Below are 22,415 nucleotides of genomic sequence, written 5' to 3' on the forward strand. Positions count from 1 at the left end.
AAGGTTGCTGATGGATATTGGACCTCAACTCAAGTACTCTCTCAACACAAGAACACTTAGTTCTAACAATATAGCATTCTGTGATGCTCACCTTCCCGACATGATCACTGAAGACAAAAAGGGTGCATAAGCAAATGTGGTGAAGAAATCTGATGGTGCCTGGCTATCAAAAGATATAGCGTCTGGGGTCTTAAAAGCTTGAAGATAAACAAGTGACCATCTAGCTGAGAAGCAACAAAGCTCACATGGAAGAAGCACACCAACCTGTGTGATCACGAGGTGTTGAGGGGATCAAGTATCAGGCATCTAAGACCCAGAACAAAATCATACCCAATGTAAATGGGGCTTGGTAGAGAGTGGGTGGGCATGGAGTGGAGACTCAATGCCCATCTGTAGACAATTGGACATCCCCTCACAGAGAGGTCACAGGAAAGAGAGGAGTCAGTCAGGTGCAGTATAGCACTGATGAAACACCTCAACTTTCCTCTAGTTCTTTGATGTTTTTTCTTCCTCCTAGTATCATGACCTCAATTGTACCTTACAAATCAGATTAAATCAGAACATGCACACTGCTATAGATAAGAGCCCACAGCACAGGGAGTCCAGGATAAATAAACCCCTCAGGGCCAACAAGAAGAGTAGAGATTCCAGGAGGATTAGGGGAGGGTCGGGGAGAAAAGGGGGATCAATCACAAGGATCAACCTATAGCCCCTCCCAGGAGGATGAACAATGAAAAAGTGGGTAAGGGGTGACGGTGGACAATGTAAGATATGAAAATAATATTCTATAACTTATCAAGGGTTCGTGAGGGAGGGTGGGTTTTGGGGAGGGGAAAGAAATGGGGAGCTGATATCAGGGGCTAAAGTGGGAAGAGTGCTTTGAAAATGATGATGGCAGCATATGTGCAAATGTGCTTGACACCTTGAATGAATGTATGGATTGTGATAAGAAGTGTAAGAGCCCCCAATAAAAGTATTTTTTTTAAAGAAAGAAATTCTTCAGTTAAGAAAAAAAGATTCTCTTAAAAAAATTTATCAACACACTACCCTTATTACAACTATGGCAAGCTAAAATTCCAACAAACCCAAATATTATTAACTATTACTAACTTGATAATTCTGCCTACAAGCTCTTCTTTTTATTATGTTTGTTTTTGTTTTTAGTTTTCTTGGATAAACATCTTGTTCATATCTAAATTTAACTTATCGTAGGTAATTGGATATTATTTTAATCCTGATATGAAAGTTACAGCAAGATATAATTCAAAGCATAACTAATAGTTTAAAAAACATGAAAGCCAAATTCATATCTTTATAAGCAACTCTGTGTTATTTCTCTGCTTAAGATTTTCTTTTAATAAATATTTTTAGAGAGATAAAATGGTTTTGATATTAAAACAGTAATCTGAAGATCTGAATGTAAATGTGTATTATAGTAAAATTATACTGATTAGATATATATCAAACAAAACTTTGATATAAAGTGGTAGTCACATATATATTGGAAGATTAAACAAATCTCCTTCCTAGTTCTCAAATTCTCAAGTGAACATGTTAACCATGGCACCATCTTGTGGATATTTATCAAATAGCTAGGTTGTGCAAACTATTACATGAAACTACTGCATATGGCAGATATTTATGAGAAAAAGGAAGCTTTAGGGTGAAGTTTAACTTAATAAGATAAAATATTAAAATGCATTTTCTTGTAAAGATTATATCAATTATATAAATAAATTATTGAAGCAGCACCAGCATGGTTACATTTCTTTTTTAAAAAAACATTTTATTAGGGGCTCATACAAGTCTTATCACAATCCATACATATACATACATCAATTGTATAAAGCACATCTGTACATTCTTTGCCCTAATCATTTTCTTTTTTTCTCTCCTCTTTTCTTTTTTTACAATTTATTAGGGGCTCATACAACTCTTATCACAATCCATACATATACATACATCAATTGTATAAAGTACATCTGCACATTCCCTGCCCCAATCATTCTCAAAGCATTTGCTCTCCACTTAAGCCCTTTGCATCAGGTCCTCCTTTTTTTCCCCCTCCCTCCCCGCTCCCCCCTCCCTCATGTGCCCTTGGTAATTTATACATTGTTATTTTGTCATATCTTGCCCTATCCGGAGTCTCCCTTCTCCGGTTACATTTCTTTTAAAAGTATTTTTCTTCATTGACCATTAAGCAAAATTTCAAACTGGTCAACTAGTGCTAAATATACTAAATGGATTGTCTTTTAGTCTGATATATTTTAGTGCATGTAGTGTATATGTGCTTATATTCATAAGTGTAAATATGCACATACATATATATGCATAGCACATATATTTACAAATTGTATAAATAACTTGTTATTTTTATATAAATTCACCTACAGGATCTCATAAAAAGTCCAAACTAATATAAAGTAAAATGAATAATCAACACTCAGGAAGCAGCAGTAAAGAAAGAAGAGAATCTGCTATAAAAGACTTCTTTCAAATCTCAAAAATGCCAACACATACTTTGATGACTGTTAGGCTGTGTTTTGTGAAGAAATGAAACTAGTGACAGTTATATACATATAAGAAAGAAACCTGTATCAAGAAAAAAGTCCACATAAAGATAGTGACCGGTACTGCTGCAGAGGTCATAAGCCCCATTATGGCCTGCTACACTGGAGACTACTTTTTTATATATAATTTTATTGGGGCTCATACAGCTCTTATCACAATCCATACATACATCCACTGTGTCAAGCACATTTGTATCAATGTTGCCATCATCATTCTCAAAGCATTTGCTTTCTACTAGAGCCTTTGGTATTAGCTCATTAGTGTTTCTAGAAATTTGTTCCTATTGCCCAGATTTTCAAACTTGTTGGAGTACAGTCTTTTGTAGTAATTTTAATTTGTAGTATTTGTAGTATTTTGTAGTATTTTAATTTCATTTGTAGTATTTTAATTTCATTTGGCTCTGTCGTGATGTCACCATTTTCATCTCTAAGCTTTGATATTTGCATCTACTTGTTCTTTTGCTAAATTTGACAGTGGTTTTTCAATTTTGTTTATCCTTTCAAAAAACCATCTTGTCTTGTTGATTTTTTCCCATTCTTCTTGCTTTCCACTTCATTTATTTCTGCTCTAATTTTATTATTTCTTTTCTCCTGCTGTTTGAGGATCAGTTTTGTTGCTCTTCTTCAAACTGTTGCAGATTCTGAGTCGCGGTGCTGATTTTGGTTTCTTCTTTTTCATGTGTACTTGTAACTTATCCTCTGATAAATGCTTTTGTTGAGTCCAAAAGCTTTAAAAGTCATGTTTTCAATCTTATTTGTTTCAAGTAATTAAAAAAATCATCCTTTATTGAATCTATTACCCAGTCATTTTTAAGTAATATATTGTTTGGTTTCCATGTATTTACTGTTTTGCCCTTGTTCTTATTATTTTTTATTTCTAGTTTTACAGCATTGTAGTCTGAGAAAATGAATTGTAGACTATTAATGCTCTTATATTTATTAAGGCTTGCTTTGTTGCCTAAAGAAGTCTTGGTGGCACAATGGTTATGTGCTGGACTGCTAATTGCAAGGTCAGCAGTTCAAAACTACCAGCTGTTTCATGGGACAAAAATGAGCTTTCTATTTCTGTAGAGTTACAGTCTTTTAAAATCACAGGGCAGTTCTACCCCAACCTATAGGGCTATGAATTGGAATTAACTTGATGGCAGTGAGTTTGATTTGAGTTGTGTGTGTGTGTGTGTGTGTGTGTGTTAACATGTGGTATATTCTTGAGAATGTTCTGTGTGCACTGGAGAAGAATGCATACCGTGCTATTGTTGGGTAGAATGTTTCTGTGTATGTCTAGGAGGTCAGGTTGATTTGTTATGTTGTTTCTTTTGTGTCTTTATTGAGTTTATTTCCTGATGTTCTGTCTTTTGTTGAGAGTGATGTTTTAAACTCTCCTACTATTTTTGTCATATTGTCTAGTTCTCTCTTTAGTTCTATGAAAGTTTGACATATTTCAAGGTCCTTTCATTGGGAGCATATATGTTTAATATGGTTATATCTTATTGTTCTGTTGTCCCTTTAATCATTATGTAATATCCTTTTTCTCTCATGATGTGTTTCCCTTGAAGTCTATTTTATCAGACATTAATATCACTATACCTGCTGTTTTTGTATAGCCATTTGCGTGATAAATTTCTTTTTCTTAAAAAATTATTTTATTGGGGGGGGGTTTTATAGGTTTTATAACAATCCATATATCAATTGTACCATTGCTTGATATATTTTTGTCCATCCTTTTATTTTTAATATATTTTTGTCTTTGTGTCTGAGATGTGTTTCTTGCAATAAACATCTGGTCTCATTTTCTTATCCAGTCTGTTACTCTGTGTCATTACTGATGCATTCCATCCATTAGCATTCAGTGTTGTTACTACTATGTGTGAGTTGCTGTCATTTTGATATGTCTTTTTTGTGGTTTTATTAGTATTTTATTCTTCATATATTTCTGTGCTTATTTTTGGATACTGCTTTGAATGCATTTTTTTGGTATGTAGAATTGTCTTGTATGTTGGTCTCAGGATATCCACTGTTGTGATTATTTGACCATAGTACCCCACTTAGGTTTTTTTTTTAATGGTGGGCTTGTTTTTAAAATTCCTTTAATTTCTCCTTATCTTGGAATAGTCTTATTTCTCCTTCATATTTGAGCAATAATTCTGATGAACATAAGATTCTTGGTAGGTAGTGTTTTTATTTTCAAGTATATATATATATATATATATATATATATATATATATATATATATATATATATATATATATAAAATGACGATTTTATAGACAAATAAAATGCTTGCATGATTTCTGCTGGAAACTCCAAGTTTATTTATTGGTTTTTCTTTGTATGAGCCTTTTAGAGTCTATCTCATTTGGAGGGTCTGTTAGCTTCCTAGATAGTTCTGTTTTCATCTTTTATGCCATTAGGAAAATGTTCTTTCAGGAATTCTTATACTATTTTCTCTGTAGGTTTTGTTTATTTGTTTATTCATGTTCTGGGACCCCAATTAGATGTAGGTTCTTTCTCCTGATAGTATCCCACATAATGTTTAGGCTTTCTTAAGACTTCTTTGTGTTAGTTGTTATTTGTTCTTCTCATAGATTGGAATCAAAAGATTTGACTTCAAGCTCACTAATTCGGGTTCCAATTTCTTTAATTCTATTTCTCTGTTCTTTTATAGTGTTGTATAATTCTGTTTAAGAAGCCCTGGTGGCAGAGGAGTTGAGTTGTACTGCTAACTGCCAGTCAGCAGTTTGAAATAACCAGTTACTTACTCTTCAGGAGACAGAGGGCTTTCTAATCCTGTAAAGAGTTACAGTTAAAGAGTTACAGTCTTGAAACTCACATGGGCAATTCTGCCCTGGCCTGGCCTCTATGACTGTGAGTTAATTCTGTTATCTTATTATAATTATTTTAAGTTTCTGTTAGAAGTTTTTCTTTTAAGGCTACTATCAAGATGTATAGTTTTGCTAGTCTTTCCCTTTTTTTAACCTATTGAATTCTTTATTCATCCATTGAATATACCCAATAATCACTTTCCTAAATTATTTTTTTTCTGGTAGTTTCATGACTTTTCAACCACTTACTTTAGATCTGGGTCTTGTTCATTTGTTTTGTACCTCTCTCTCTCTCTCTCTCTCTCTCTCTCTCTCTCTCTCTCTGTGTGTGTGTGTGTGTGTGTGTGCACTGATATTTTCTACTGTTTCCTCAACATCGTCTTGTAGCTTTCAGGAGTGACAGAGCGGTTGGGTCATGTAGGGGTAATTAATTCTGTTGAGTAGTGCAAGAAAGGGATAGGAGAAACTTCAGAACAAGTAGAGAAAGAGAGGAAACAAAAAAGGGGAGAGAGGAAAGAGAAAAATAAAGGCAAAAAATAGAGGAATGCATAAAAAGGAAAGGGTAGTACTCACTTAAAATAGTAAAAAATTACGTAAAAGAAAAGGCAATACTAATTTTATAAAAATAGTGCAAGATTTTATTTTAAAGAAAAAAAATTTTTTAAAGAAAAAGATGCTGTGGCTTGAGATCTAATCTCTCTCTGGAGTGGGTGAGAGAAGGTGCATGGCTTTGAGCAAAGTGGGTGAGTCTGGGACTGTGCCAGAGGCATACAGGGTGAGGACCAGTTGAGCAGTTGAAAGCAGTGGTCAGAGGCAGGATGGGTCCTTCACGTTGGGTGCTTGGATGGACCAGGAGTCAACTTAAGGAGGACACTGACCTGGAGGCAGGTTTTTTTTCTGGTTTTGTTTTTTTTTAGCAGCCTCAAGTAGTGGGGGCATTGCATATACTCTTTGGAAGCTGAAGGGGTCTCTCAGGGTTCCCTTGTGTTGAGGGGTTGGGGTGAAGACCATCTGTGATGAGAAGAGGTCAAGTGGGATGGCCTGGGGCTCTATTATTCAGGAGGGGAAGAGATCTCCTAGAAAAACCCAGGGAAGAGCAAGCAAAGTGTGCACCCTCCAGGAGGTGAAGCTGTTCCTTGGGATTATCCAGCATGGAAAAGGAGGGGCCACATCATCTAAGAAGACCGTCAGTCACTCTGAACATGTAGTGGCATGAGATGGAGGGGACAGGAAAATATGTCATCTAGAAGGAGAAGCAGTCAAACAGGATGACTCAAGGGGGAAGGGGTGAGGTATGAGCCTTCTGGGGGAAAAAAAAGTTGTTCTGGGAATGGTCTAGAGTAGTCAAAATGAGGTATTCTCTGGGAGGTGAGACACTCCTGCACAAATCTGGAGGGGGCAGGAAGGATATGCAGGCTAGCTCAAGGTCTGGAGGGAGAAAGATGTGTGGTGGCTGTGAAGCGTGGTGGTTGTACAAGCCATCTGAGCTCAGAGTGCATGATTCACACACTGGCATGGCGGAGGGACAAGGCTGGGAAGTGAGGCGGCCTTGTACACTTGCCATGAGTTCAGTGGACTTGGAGAGCTGGAGGAAAGGTTAGGTATCTCATGCCATGTTTATCCTCTCTTCTTTTTGTCTTCCCACTTCCATCATTTTGTTCCCATGGAAGTCTCAGGTTACTTGTCTATGTAATCATTTTCTAAGATCGCCTGCACATCATTTTTTTCTGTACAGATTGTTGGAGAGCCCTGTGAGTAGTTGGCCATCTTGAATCTGAACCTTGCCAATAACTTTTTAAGAAGCCTACTGAAATACAAAGATTAGCTTCCATATGTACATTAAAATGAGGAAGATTGGCTTGTTAACTACATTAAGCCTATGATTCATGAAAATGGTATAGCTCTCCACTTATTCACCGTTGTTAGGTGCCATTCAGTTGGCTTAGACTCACAGCAAACCTATGTACAACAGAATGAAACGCTGTCCAGTTAGGCATTGTCCTCTCAGTCATTATTATATTTTAGCACTTTGTGGCAGCCGTTATTTCAACTCATCTTGTTGAGAGCCTTCCTCCTTTACATTGACCTTTTGCTCTACCAAGGATGATGTCCTTTTCAAGGAACTAGTAGCTCCTGATAAAGCATCCAAAGCATGTGAGAAAAAGTTGTTCCATCTTTTCTTCTAAGGAGACTTCTGGTAGTACTTCTTCCTAGACAGATTTGTTTGTTCTTCTGGATGTCAAAGACCAGACTTTGAATATTCATATCCAGCACCAGAATTCAAATGCATCAACTGTTCTGCCTTCTTTACAGTAGTCCAGCTTTCACATTACATGAAAAGGCCATGGAATGGGTAAGATGAACTTTAGTCCTCAAAGTGAAATCTGTGTTCTCTACACTTAAAATAAAAGTTCTTTTGCAGCAGAAGTGTTCAATTCAATACATGATTTGATTTCTTGTCTGCTGCTCCATGAACATTGATCATGAATTCAATTAAAATGAAATTCCTGACAATTTAAGTCTCTTCCCTATTTATCTGGATGTTCCACCACTTGTCTGGCAGTTTGTTTTACTGTGTGTTGCTGTGACACTGGAAACTATGTCACTACTAGTTAAAGTACCAGCAGGGTCACACAAGGTGAATAGATTTCAGTGGAGCATACAGATTAAGGGCAGACTCCAAAGAAGGAATAGTCTGTCCACTTCTGAGGACACTTATGAGTAGCACTTAAAACCTTATAAATAGCAGAATATTGTCAGTTAAAATGCAAGAAGCTGAGCCCCTCAGCTTGGAAGATTTTCAAAATACGACTGAAGAAGAGTTGACTTCTTAGAGTTGAGTCCACCTTAATGACATACACAAAGCTTTGGGGATCTTAATTTTCTGATAGGGCACAACTAAAATGAAGAAGAAACAGGTGTAAACATCTATTAATAATTGGAATGCAGAATATACAAAGTATAGCTGTAGGAAGTTGGAAGTTATAAACAATTAAATGGAATGCTTGAAGATTGTTGACACCCTAGGCATTGATGAGCTGAAATGGATTGATACTGACAATTTAGAGTCGCACAATCATACGGTTTACTATTCTGGGAGTGACAAATTAAGGAGAAATAGCATCAGATTCATTGTTAAAAAGAAAATTTCAAGTTCTGTCTTGAAGTACAATGTTGTCTGTGACAGGATACTATCCATATACATACAAGGAAATCCAGTTAATACAACTAGTATTTAAATTTATGCATCAAACACTAAAGCTAGTGACGAAGAAATTGAAGAATTGGGCCCAACTTCTTCACTCTGAAATTTATTAAACATGCAATCAAGATGCATTGATAAGCATTAATGAGTAGAGTGCAACAGTTGGAAACAAAAAGGAAGAAACAATGATCAGAAAATATAACCTTGGTGATATAAAAAAGCTGAAGATTGAATGATACATTTTTGCAATACCAATAACTTCATCATTGAAAATACCTTTGTTCAACAACATAAATAGTGACTGTATACATAGACCTCACCAGATGGAATACATAAGAGTCAAATTGACTACTTCTGAGGGAAGAGATGATGAAGCAGCTCAATATCAACAGCCAAAGCAAATCCAAGAGCTAATCTGTGGAACAGACCATCAATTGCTTACACATAAGTACAGCCTGTTGTGGAATAAATTTAAGACAAGTTTCTAAGAGCCAAAATATGACCTTGAGTAAATCCAGAGTACAATGGGCACAAATATAGAAGAGATTTATATTTGTACCCATTTTGAGGAGAGGTGACTCAACAGAATGTTCAAATTATAGAACAATATCTTTGATAGCACACAGAGGTAAAATTTTGCTGTAAATCATTCAACAACTGCCCAATACATACATTGACAGGGAGCTACCAGGGGTTCAGACTGGATCTAAAAGTGGATCTAGGACACGGGATATCATTGCTGATGTCAGATGGGTCTTGACTCAAAGAAGAGAACACAAGGAAGATGTTTACTTGAATTGACTGTGCCAAGGAATTTGTGTGGGTCATAACAAACTATGAATGACCTTACAAAGAGTGGACTTACAGAACACTTCATTGTGCTCATGCAGAACTTGTACATGGATCAAGAGGTAGTCAGTTGTACAAACAGAACAAAGGAATACAGTATGGTTTAAAGTCAGGAGAGGTGTGTAAGAAGGCCGTAACCTCTCATCATACTTATTCAATCAGTATGCCGAGTAAAACATCGTAGAAACTGGTTTATAGGAAGAAGAATCCCCCAACACGATCGCTGAAGACAAAATGGGTGCATAAGCAAATGAGATGAAGAAAGCTGATGGTGCCCAGCTATCAAAAGATATAGCACCTGGAGTCTTAAAGGCTTGAAGATAAACAAGTGGCCATCTTGCTGAGAAGCAACAATGCTCACATGGAAGAAGCACACCAGTCTGTGTGATCATGCAGTGTCCATGGGATCAGGTCTCAGGCATCTAAGACCCAGAACAAAAAAATCATATCAGTGTGAATGGGGGTGGGGTGGGGCGTGGAGTAGAGATGCAAAGCCCAACTGTAGACAGAAGGGTCTGTGGGAGAAGACGGGCCAGGCAGGGTACAGTGTAGCACTGATTAAACATACAACTTTCCTCTAGTTATTTAATGCTTCCCTAACACCCCCACTATCATGCCCCAATTCTACCCTACAAATCTGGCTAGACCAGAGCATGTACACGGGGACAGCTAAGAGCTGGAAACACAGGGAATCCAGCACAGATAAACCCCTCAGGACCAATAATGGGAGTAGCAATACCAGGAGGGTATAGGGAACGTGGGGGGAGAAAGGGGTACCTGAAGAAGTATCTACATATAACCCCGTCCCTCTGGGGCAGAAAACAGAAAAGTGGGTAAAGGGAGACATCGGTCAGTGTAAGACATGAAAAAAATAATAATTTATTAATTATCAAGGGTTTATGAGGAAGGGTGGGGGAGGGGCAATGAGCTGACACCAAGGGCTCAAGTAGAAAGAAAATGTTTTGAAAATGATGGCAACATATGTACAAATGATTTTTTTAAAAACCCACCTGTGCTACAATTTTTAACTTTAAGGAGCCATTGAAACTGTTTGCATAGGGTTGTGTTGTTGTTGTTTGCTGACATCATGTATCTCAGTCACTTCCATGATCTAGTTCTAGTATGAACTTAACAATTATGTTTCACTGTTAGGTAATCCTGAATATCTACATTCTTCCTCTCTTGAATCAGAGATACCCAACCCTCTGCCTCATCTTTCTAAAATTTACAAAGTTGCACTGACTTGGTAGGCAATTTGAGGGTGATGTACTCAAAAGTTAATGTAAACCATGGAGGAAAATTTTGTTTGCTTACCACAAATTATGCAGCTTACAGCAATACACATTTATTATTTCACTGTTAGTGAGGGTAGAAGTCTGGCCGTGGCTGAACTAGATTCTCTCATAAGTCTGAAATCAAGTGTTAACTGGGACTACCATCTTATCTGAATCTCAGAATCCTTTCAAACTTCCTGATCATTGGCAGAATTCAATTCCCTGCAATAAGACCGAGTCACTGCTTTTGTGCTGTCTATAAACTAGGGAACATTCTCAACTACTAGAGTTGCCCATTCCCTGCCAAATGAATGGTCTTCTCCACACCATGGAGGTGTTCTCTTTCAACGCCAGCAGGAGAATCTCTCTGACTTCTTCCAGCATTGACCTTGAAATCATCTGTAAGACCTCACACAATCAAGTCAGGTTCACCTTGGATACTGTCCCTTTTAATTCCAAAGGAGCAGATTAAGAAACTATTACAAAACAGATTAAGAAATTATATTTGCAAACGATCTTCACCATTGCCATGGTGGATTTGAACTGCTGAAGTTTGATTAGCAGCACATCCTTAACCCACTGGGCCACCAGAACACCTTTTGTTTAATGTCTTTCCCATTGCTTCTATGGATGTTGTTTACTGATCTAAATAGAATGAAATCTTTGACAAGGTCATGTCCTTTGCCATTTATCACAAGGTTGTTTAGGGGCCCCATTGTAAGTAAGGATTTTCATTTTCTTGATACTAAGGTGTAAGCTATACTGTTGACTCTAGTCTTTGAACTTCATTAGTAAGTACTTCAAGTTGTCTTTCTTTTTAGCAAGCAAGAGTGCTTCAAAATCATCTCATAAGTTGTTAGTGAGTCTTTTCTCTTGTCGTGTGGGTGAGAGTGATGACTTGAAAGCTCTTTACATGGCAGAATGGAAAATGGCAGTCATTTTATAAAATTCTGATTTCCAGTTGTTCCTTGAGAGTGTCTAGAAATACAATTGACTTTTGTATATTGGGTTTATAGACTAAAATCTTCATTCTAGTAGTTTTTTGAAAATCTAGGAAATATATATGTGTGTTTATATATAGATATACTTGTATATAACTTTCTATTTTTTAATCATTTTATTGGGGGCTCGCACAACTCTTATCACAATCCATACATACATTATTGTGTTAAGCACATCTGTACTTGAGTTGCCATCATCATTCTCAAAATATTTGCTATTTGAGCCCTTGCTATCAGCTCCTCATTTTCCCCTCCCTCCCCCATCCCCTCCCTAATAAACCCTTGATAATTTATAAATTATTATTATTTTGTCATGTCTTACACTGTCCAACGTCCCCCTTCACCCACTTTTCTGTTGACCATCCCCTAGGAAGGAGGTTATATGTAGATCCTTGTAATCGGTTTCCCCTTTCTACCCCACCTTCCCTCCACCCTCTCGGTATCACCACTCTCACCAATGGTCCTGAAGGAATCATCTGTCCTGGATTCCCTGTGTTTCCAGTTCCTATCTGTACCAGTGTACATTCTCTGGTCTAGCCAGATTTGTAAGGTAGAATTGGGATCATGATAGTGGGGCAGAGGTGGGGGTGGGTGGGAGGAAGCATTTAGGAATTAGAGGAAAGCTGTATGTTTCATCATTGCTACACTGCACCGTGACTAACTTGTCTCCTCCCCATGACCCTTCTGTAAGGGGATGTCCAGTTGCCTACAGATGGGCCGCAATCTGCACTCCCCCTCATCCACAATGATATGATCTTTTGTTCTTTGATGCCTGATACATTATCCTTTCAATACCTCGTGATTACACAGGCTGGTGTGCTTCTTCCATGTGGGCTTGGTTGTTTCTGTACTAGATGGCCGCTTGTTTACCTTCAAGCCTTTAAGACCCCAGACACTATATCTTTTGATAGCCAGACATCATCAGCTTTCTTCACCACATTTGCTTCTGCACAAATTTGTCTTCAGCGATCATGTCAGGAAAGTGAGCATCATAGAATGCCAATTTAATAGAACAAAGTGTTCTTGCATTGAAGGAGTACTTGAGTGGAGGCCCATGTCCATCTGCTACCTTAATACTAGACCTATATATATATGCATAGATCTATTTCCCATCATCACATATAAATATATTTACGTATATACATACCTGTACTTAGACTCATAAATGCCCTTTGCCTTCTACTTCTTTCCTCTGTTTCCTTTTACTTTTCCCTTGTCCCACTATCATACTCAGCCTTCAATTGGGTTTCAGTAATTCCTCTTGGTTACATTGCCCTTGATCAACACCCTCCTCCTCAAGTTTGAATCACTTGTTCTTCCTTTGTCCTTGGGTTTGTTAACACCACTTCCTTTCCCCCTCCTCTTCTTCTTCCATGTCCCCCTGAAACTGTTGGTCCTATTGTTTTCTCCTCCAGATTGTTTATCCTGCCTATCGTATCTAGATAGACCTGCAGAGATAATAATATACACAAAAGCAAGACAGAGCAAAACAAAACAACAACAAAAAAAGAAAAGCCTGTAAATAGTTCAAGGTCTGATGGAGTGCCACGCCCTGGTCCCAAAGTCTACGTTTGGTTCTCCCTTGGTACTTCCTTGCTCTGTTCCCTTTGCTGTTCTGTTGCACATCCTTAGTGTTTTCCTTGGTGTAGTGGGTTCAGATTGGACACAATTCTCAAACTGTGTCTCTAGTGTTGTCTCCTGTAGGGATATGGGTCAGTGAGGGATGTTGTGTCTCATAATGGGGCCAGCCGTATGGTCCTCTCTGTGTATTGGTTGCTCTGAGCAGGGATATTGTCCTGTAGGCTTGGTGGGGCAGGATGTGTTCCACTATCTCTTCCTCCCACTTCATTTGCTCCCGTGTGCTCCGATCACTATTATCATATTTATTTATTTATTTTTGCAAATGATCTTTGTCATCCTGTGGTAGTTCCCTTCTATTCCTATTTTGCCAAGGGTTTTTTGTTTGTTTGTTTAAATTAGGAATGGATGTTTGATTTTGCCAATTGTTTTTATTGATACAGACTCATACTGATTAGATGAAATTTTATCCTTAGTTTGTTAATATTGTAGATTACATGATTTGATCATTGAATGTTATAACAACCCATATTCTTAGGATAAAACTGACTTGGTTATTACATATTAATCTTTTAAAGTAATGTTGGATTTAATTTGCTAAAATGTTATTTAGAATTTATAGATCTATGATTTTGTTTAAAAAATTGTGTCCAGCTTTGGTGTCAGGACAATTCCAATCTCATAGGATGAGTTAAAAAGTATTCTCTTGTCTTCAAATTTGGTAAATATTTTTGTAGAAAATATTTTTTCTTAAGTAAGTGATAGAATCCATCAAGGAATTGCCAGTCATATAAAGTTTTCTTTTTTTGAAATATTTTAACTACAATTTAATTTTATTTAATACACATAGGTTTACTATTTATTTGTTAAAGGGCTACAGAAATTTTTGTCTCTCAAGTAGTGTGTCTACCCATTTCATATGTTATTGAATTTATCAACATAAAATTGTTCATAATACTTCCATATGTTATTTTAATATCCATGGAAACTAGTGATGTTACAGTTACATTCCTGATATTGGTATTTTTTGAATTTCTTCTTTTATTGATCAATTTAACTGGAAGTTCATCAGTGTTATTGATCTTCTGAGAGAATCAACTTCTGGTCATTAATTTTCCTCAGTGATTTTACTTACTATTTTCTATTTTATAAGTTTTTATTGATTTCTTTTTTTAAAATTTCCTTACTTTAATTAAATGAGCCCAATTTCCTTTTATTATTGTAGTTAAATAGTGGCATTGTTTCTTATAGATTTACTCCTAAGAATTTCTTTCTGGCATCTCACAAATTTTGGTATGCTTTTATTTTACTTCAGTTTAAAATAACTTCTATTTTCTCTTGAGACTTCCTCTCTTTTTCCATGGATAATTTCAAAGCATGCATTGAATTTTAAACTATTTTTTATATTGGATATGTACCGTGTACGCTTGAAAATATTTTCATTCTGCTGTTGTTGGGCTGAGTGTGTTACAAATACGAAAAATTTAATTGGTTGATGTCACATGACTTCCAAAGTATTTCTAAGGATTATCTCCATCTAAATCAGCCAAGTTCAAGAGAAAGAGGATGAAGACTGGGAAGGTTTTTGTGACATCACTTCCACCTAAATTCCATTGGTTAGAACTCAGTCATATGGCTTCACCTAATGGTATGGAAAGCTAGGAAATGTAGTCTAGCTTTTTGCCTGGCAAGAAGAAAAATTGGACAGACAGAAATATCTTTTTATTCTCTGGAAGAGCTTGTATAAGATAAGAAATACTTGAATCATGGGTATATAGTAGAAATTGTAAAGTTATTGGGACCTGCTTTTTTCTTCGGGGGGAAATATGTAACTACTGATTCAGTTTAATGAATACCTGTTTGTTTAGGTTTTTTACTACTTCTTGAGCCATTTTTAGCTATGTATCATTTTGTATAAAATATATTGACATATCTGTTAAAGGTATTCTCTAATTTTAGCCTCTGCTGTATCTATAATTATTTTATTCATCTCTAATATTATTTATGTGTGTCCTATATTATTTCAGCTTTTTACTGTGATAAATATGTGTTCCAAATAATTTGTCTTTTCAGCATTCTTCATGTGTACAATTCAGTGACATTAATTATATTTATCACACTGTTCAACCATTACTATTCTCCAGTTTCAAAATATCCCATTACTTTGAAAAGAAGCTCATTGTACCCTAAGCAATGAGTCTCCTTTATCCTTTTCTCTGACCATGCTCTGGTAACCATTAATAAATATTGGTCTCTATATACCTGCTTGGAGAAAGAAAAACAAAAAGGAAAAACATTTTCAGTATATGTTATACTGAAAGAACTCAAGAAAAAATTCAAGCCTGAACTGTAGTATTGAAAATTCTATGGGCAAAATCTTGAATGATACCAGAAGTATTAAAGAAGATGGAATGAATACACAATCACTATATCAAAGAGAATGAGTGGCTATTCAACCATTTCAGGAGGTAGCATATGAGCAAGAACCAGTGGTGCTGAAGGAAAAAGTTCAAGGTTCAGTGAAGGCATTAGGCAAAAACAAGGATCTAGGATTGATGGACTATCAGCTAGAAGTCTTCAACAAGCTGATGAAGCACTGGGAGTACTCACTTGTCCATGCCAGGACATTTGGAAGACAGCCACTTACCCAACTGACTGGAAGAGATCCATATGCGTACCCATCCCAAAGAAAGGTGACCCAACAGAATACTCAGATTATAGAATAATATCATAGTTATGATAGACATGATATACATACAAGTAAAACACTTCTGAAGATCATGCAACAAGGATTGCAGCAGCACATTGACAGGGAGCTGCCAGGACCTGAAAGAGGACCTGAAGAGGACCTGAAACTAAGGGGTATCAGTGCTGATGTCAGATGGATCTTGGCTGAAACCAGAGAATACCAGAAAGATGTTTCCAACTCTAACCAGATTCACTGTCATCGCGGCAATGCTGACTCCTAGTGACCCTATAGGACAAGGTAGAATGGCCCCCTGAGTTTCTGAGACTGGAATTATTTAGGGGGGCAGAAAGCCTGATCTTTCCTCCACAAAGTAGCTAATGATTTTGAACTGCTGACCTTGCAATTAACAGCCCACCACGTAACCACTATGCAAGCGGAACTCCTTAGGAAGACGTCTACTTGTGTTTTAGTGACCATGCCAAGAAATTCTACTGTGTCGATCATAACTATGGGTAGCCTTGAGAATAATGGGAATTCCAGAACACAGCATTGTCCTCATGCAGAACTTGACACGGATTAAGATGCAGTTGTGGGAATGGAACAAGGGACTTACTGCATAACTTAAAAAGCAGGAAAGGTGTGCAACAGGGTTGTATCCTCTCACCGTACTTATTGAATCTGTATACAGACCAAATAATCAGAAAACCTAGATTATATGAAGAAGAATGCAGCATCAGAATCAGAAGGAGGCTAATTAACCACCTGGGAGGCTGGAAGTAAGGAGAATTGGAAGCACTTGCTGATACAGCCTTCAGTGTAGATTACAACTCAATGTAAATAAAACCCAAATACTCACCAATATTTTCTTGTACCAATCAACCAATCAGTGATTTTTCTGCTGAGGGTATTTTTGTCACCTATTTGGTAATGCCTGGAGGCCTATTTAATTGTCACAACTAAAAGACTGAGAAATAAAATGCTATTTTGATCTAGTGGGAAAAGACCACGATGCTGCTTAAACATCCTACAGTGCATAAGACAATCCTACACAAGGAATTATCTACTTCAAAGTATCAATCATTCTAAGTGATTAAAGAACTATAAATGTTTCATACATAACAATTCTAATTTATTTAACTGATTTACAATTTTGAATGCTTTGGTTAATTTCACTTTTGTATTATTAATATTAATTTGATAACTAGCCTTATATATCTTGTTAATTCCTCAATGTAGACATTTCTGCATCCAAAGAAAACGTAAGATTTGAAAGGCATCATCTTTGAGAAAATGGCATAGACACTGTATTTGACCTCCTCTGACTATGTAAGAGAGGAGAATCCCGTTCCACATATGTTTAAGGATGACTCCTTTGACACAAAAGTTAGACATTTAATCTACCTTCCATCCTTTCTAACCCATTCTGACACCAGCTGTCTTTCCCATAGCAACTCTACTTCCTGCTGGGTTTGATAATCCATTGGAATGGCCACGCAGAACTCACACACAATACACATGATTACGGGGTTTATTAGGGAAGTTATCAGGTTCCTGCAAGTCAGGATCAGAAAATACCAAGGATACAGTCCTATGCCCACATGCCTCTTCTCAGCCATGCCTATAGGTATGTTTCTCTGGTCCTCACCCTATGAGCCCCACAATCCCTTGGCATTTCCTTTGCTCGGGCAAATGTTAAACATGCCTTTAGAACTGATAAATGCCCAAAGGGTATCCCACTCTGTCAGCCGGCCGCCTGCCCAAAGGCACTCAGTTTTACTTGGTCTGTAGGTTCAGAAGCCTGCTGTGCTGCTTCACAGCCTTGGTGCCACTCCTGTCCCACCTCGCGGTCTCAGTGCTGTGGCCTCTAGTGCCTTTCTGACTCCAGGCAGAGATCTGGCATTCACTAGTGGCTCATCTTTCTTGGTGGTCACGGGATTCTCTGTTCCTGCTTCTGAGATGACTCACTTTGATGCATAGCAAATGGGGAAAATGAACAATCCCTGAGTTACAATCTTCTATGTCCTATTTGCACGAGCTCACCTGTCATTTGGTGGAAGTTACAAAACCTATGGATAGAAGAGCCATGCCAAATAATTTCTTGTCACTGAAATCTCATAAGCTGGAAATTATTTAGGAAAAAAAGGAATGCATAGAAACAGCAAAAATCTTTATTGTGACATGTCCTTAGTGTACTTTGATAAAATGTTAACCCCAAAGCGCTTAAAAAGACATAGGCGTCTGTGTTGTGAATCTTCGCACATTCTATATGGCTTTGTGTGAACGTTTCCCTTAGCTTGTTTTATGCTTAGGTAGCAGATCGAAGGTTGGACTATAATTACCTCATGTTTCCTTATTCATCATTCTTTTGAACATACGTTAATATTACTTGATAACATGAGTTGAAAGAAGACATTACACAAAGAGCTGCTTTCATTTGCTGTGTAGCCTTACTTCACTTACTCCTACCTTGACTTCAGTTATACTCTGTAAAATGAGGGGGCTATACTCCACAACTTTGCAGGCTTTTCCCGTGACCGAACCTGCTATTATTTTATTCTGTTTTTAATTAGCTTTTACTATGCTTTCTTACTGCTCCTGAGATGTAAAAAAAACAACAACAAAAAACCTTAAATATTTCTAGGATCTTAAGAATTCCTCACGTTTGTTATTTTGTTACCCTAATCTGCCTCCTAAGATAATACATTCTTAAAATGAAAAGTGTCTTAGGTTAGAGGACTTCAAGGAATGATATTGGGGGAAAGAGTAAAAATAAAAATCCAAAACTGGACTGGGAAGAGAGAAAACAATACAGGGGGAAAAAAATAAAAAGGAGACGGCTGTTGCTGTAAAAACAAACAAAATATAGGTCTCAGATCTGGCAGGGTCAGAGAAGTGCGCCTGAGGCCGTAATCAGCAGGAGGCCCTGTGTAATCCTCTAACTCAAGGTCTCAAAGGTTATTAGAACTGCATAGAGTAGACTTCAGGTCTCCGAGCCCCTGATTAATGTCTTAATGTTACACTAGGTTATATAATTTGAAATATTATATTGTTTAATTTTACCTAGAAATTTAAAATACATGCATGAAATATTCTTTTATAATTTATTTGTATAGGTTTCTTTCACTACTTAACCTATTTTCTGGCTGTCAGTGCTGTTGCTTTGGGAATGGGTTTCTTTGCTTTGGCATCAGCTTTGTGGTTCCTGATTTGCAAGCGAAGGTAGGATTATCAAATCATTTAACTTCTTTCTTTTTTCTTTTATAAGCTCAATGAAAGATTTTGTTCGAATGATATTAAACTTAAATAACTATATGAATATTAATCCTGTAATTTGGGATTCTAGCTACAGGCCCTTTCGTGAGGGGAGGCTTCGCATGTTTTAATAGCCTGGACAGAGGAGTAGCACAATAACAATTTTCATGCATCAAAATTGTGAAGCATAATGAGACTCATTTTATTCTCTCGATGATATGAGTTTGAACTAAGAAACAAAGCTTGACTTCCAGTGCAGAGAGTAAAAACACCACTGAAAAGAGGGCTCCCAATCTTGTGAGATATGTAAGAAAATTGCTGACAGTGATGATCTGGAATGGTCTAAAAATAGTCTTTTTCCAGCGACAGGAGTGTAGATTACTTGATACCTTAGTTCCATTTAACCCTAACATTTGAAGTTTCTAATTCTATGTTCAGGTTAAAATTTGCTGTTTGATGGCTAAAAGCTTAAATTGTAACACGATCCCGCATTCCATCTCCCCCACCCCACAAACATGCTCCTCTTTCAGGGGTCCCTATCTTAGCAAATGAATGCAATACTAAGCATGAGGCAGGAACCTAACAATTATGAGCTTGTTCATTTTTTCAAATCAATTATTTACTGGGTGTTTGCCATTGTTCTGTATATTGAAGACATAACTGGGAACGAGTCAAATAAGACTCCTGTTTCAATAGACTTACAGTGTGTCTGGAAGGAGACAGATAACAAACAAATAGATAGCATTCAGGAATGCCTTATCCAGTAGATAATATTTCATCTGAGACCTGGATTAAAAGAAGGAGCCAGGCACATGAAGACCTAGAATAAGAGTTTTGTAAACTGAAAGCCTAGGAAGTAAACAGACCCTAGAGTGAGAAAGATCTTTCTTTCCACTGTCTGGGCAGACTAAGGTGAGAAAAGGGGACGATGATGAAGATGAGGTTGAAGAGCGGGGCATGCTCCTGATCACATAGGCATTTCTGCTCTGAGAAGGAGTTTCCATTTCTTTTCTTTTTCTCATATTCACAGTTTTGAGAGAATAATGACATTATCTAGCTAACAGAGTGCTTAATATATCCTAGGCACTAGTCTAAAGACTTCATGTTACCTAGTGTCGATTTTGCAGCAGCTCTGTAACAACATTGTTCCCATTTAAAAGACTATGATGTCTCCCATGGTGATTACAGTTTATAATTCGCTTTTAAAATACAGACTATCCTTTGCATGGATTGTAAGAGTAGAGTTTGAGGGATTTTGGCCAAGATATACCCATGTAACCATCACTCCAATAAAAAAAACTGTCCCTCATGCTACTTTCCAGCTATCACTTTTTATACTTGCCCCAGAGGAAATCAGACTCTGATTTCTGCCACCACTGGGGTTAATTTTATCTGCTCTTGAACTTAATATAAATGAATTCATATGGCTCTTTTAAAAATCATTTTATTGGGGGATCATATGGAGCTTTTATATTTTGGCTTCTTTCACTCAACATCGTATCTTCAGGGCTCACTTGGTTGTTGCATTTAACCATAGTGGATACTTTTTACTGATGTGTAGTATTCTATTGTATGAATATATTTCAATTTATTTATCTTGCTTATGGATACGGTTAGCCTGTAAAGGGATATTTGAGTCATTTTCAGTTTTTAGCTCTTCAGGAAAAGGCTGTTATAAATATTTTTTGTATAAGCCTTTTGTGCACATACTTTGAATTCTCTTCAGTAAAAACCTGCAATTGCTAGACCATATGATGAACTTTATCAAAGTTTGTCAAATAGTTTCCCATGTGGATGTGCCATTTTACACGTCCACAAACAATATAGGAAGCTCTGCCTTATATTTTAAACAATATTTCTGATGGCCGAAGTGCAATGGGGTAAGAAATTGTAAAGGAGCCCTGGTAGTGTAATGGTTATGCTTTGGGCTGCGATTCTCAGGGTCCTTATTTAGAAACCCCCAGGTGCTCCATGGGACAAAGATGAGGCTTTCTACTCCTGTAAAGAATTACAGTCTCAGCAAGCCAAGGGGGCCAGTTCTACCTGTCCTTTAGGGTTGTCATGAGTCAGAATTGATGCCCTGACAGTGGTTTGGTGGTTTGTTTTTTGAAGAGAGTGAAAACAGCTAAATTAAGAGACTGTTACATAGCTCAGGTGAGAGGTGATGATGACTTGGATAGTATGGAAGAGAGGAAGATAAAAAGGCGTCTTGATAAATTGAATGAGAGAAGAAACAAAAGTGAAAGGGTGAAGTAATGATAACATCTAGGTAACTACCTAAGCAACTGGGTAGCTCGTAGTGCCATTAACTGAAACTAAGGGCCAATTGAGGGATGGAACAAATCGAAGGAGTTGTGATAAATGAAGAGTTATGGCTTGGATGTAGGTTTAAAAGACATTCAGATCCAATGCTCTTACACCAACAACCCCTCCCCAAACTCAGCCTGTAAGTCAATGCCGACTCACAGTAACCTTATGGACATGGTAGAACTGCCCCTGTGCAATTCTGAGGCTGTAACTCTTTACTGGAGTCAAAAAGCCCGATCTCTCTTCTGCAGAGTGGCAGGCAGTTTCCAACTGCTGTCTTCAGACCGCAGCTCAATGCTGCACCACTACACCACCAGAGCACTTGGAAGTGTCAGATGTCGTGGGAGATGCATGCATGGTGTTTAGGAGAGAACTCTGGACTGGAGATGTAGTTTATCAATATTTAGAGGGAACCTAGCAGCATAGGAAGGAAAGCTGATGACACTGCTTAAAGCACTTGACTGCTAGCCAAAATGTTGACCTTTTGAATCCACTTGAGGGAATACAGTGGCGGTCTACTTCTGTAAATATTGACAGCCTTGGAAGCTGTTATGGGGGCAGTTCTACTCTGTCCTATAGGGTCACTGTGAGTCAGAATCTACTGACTGGCAGTGGGTCTTCGGTAACTTTATCAGACTGGATGGGACTGCTCAGGGAGCATTGTTGAAAGAAAGGCAAAGAGCCTGCAACATGCCCTTCAGCCCTCGAGCCTCCAGAAATCTAGCAGAAGAGGAAGAATCAACAGTCTTGAGAAGAAGAAAAGGCAGAAAGGTGTGGTGTCAAGGAAGCAACAGCTCGAAAATGTTTCAAGAAGGAGGTGGTATCCAGTTATGTTGAAGATGCTTAAAAAGTTGAGAAGAATAACAA

The 22,415-nt window shown here is 37.5% G+C and overlaps 1 protein-coding gene across 1 annotated transcript in view; it reads left to right on the forward strand.

The window, feature by feature from the left end:
* Positions 1 to 14,932: 14,932 nt before the first annotated feature.
* C1H1orf185 (chromosome 1 C1orf185 homolog) overlaps positions 14,933 to 22,415 on the forward strand; it is a 44,810-nt gene continuing 37,327 nt past the window's right edge. The window contains exons 1-2 of the mRNA XM_075532563.1: positions 14,933 to 14,948; positions 19,103 to 19,208. Of these exons, the coding sequence (XP_075388678.1) occupies positions 14,933 to 14,948; positions 19,103 to 19,208 (122 nt within the window). The remainder of the gene's footprint in view (positions 14,949 to 19,102; positions 19,209 to 22,415) is intronic.

This window comes from Tenrec ecaudatus, chromosome 1 (genome assembly GCF_050624435.1).
Source record: "Tenrec ecaudatus isolate mTenEca1 chromosome 1, mTenEca1.hap1, whole genome shotgun sequence".
In the NCBI taxonomy this organism is placed as follows: Eukaryota; Metazoa; Chordata; class Mammalia; order Afrosoricida; family Tenrecidae; genus Tenrec; species Tenrec ecaudatus.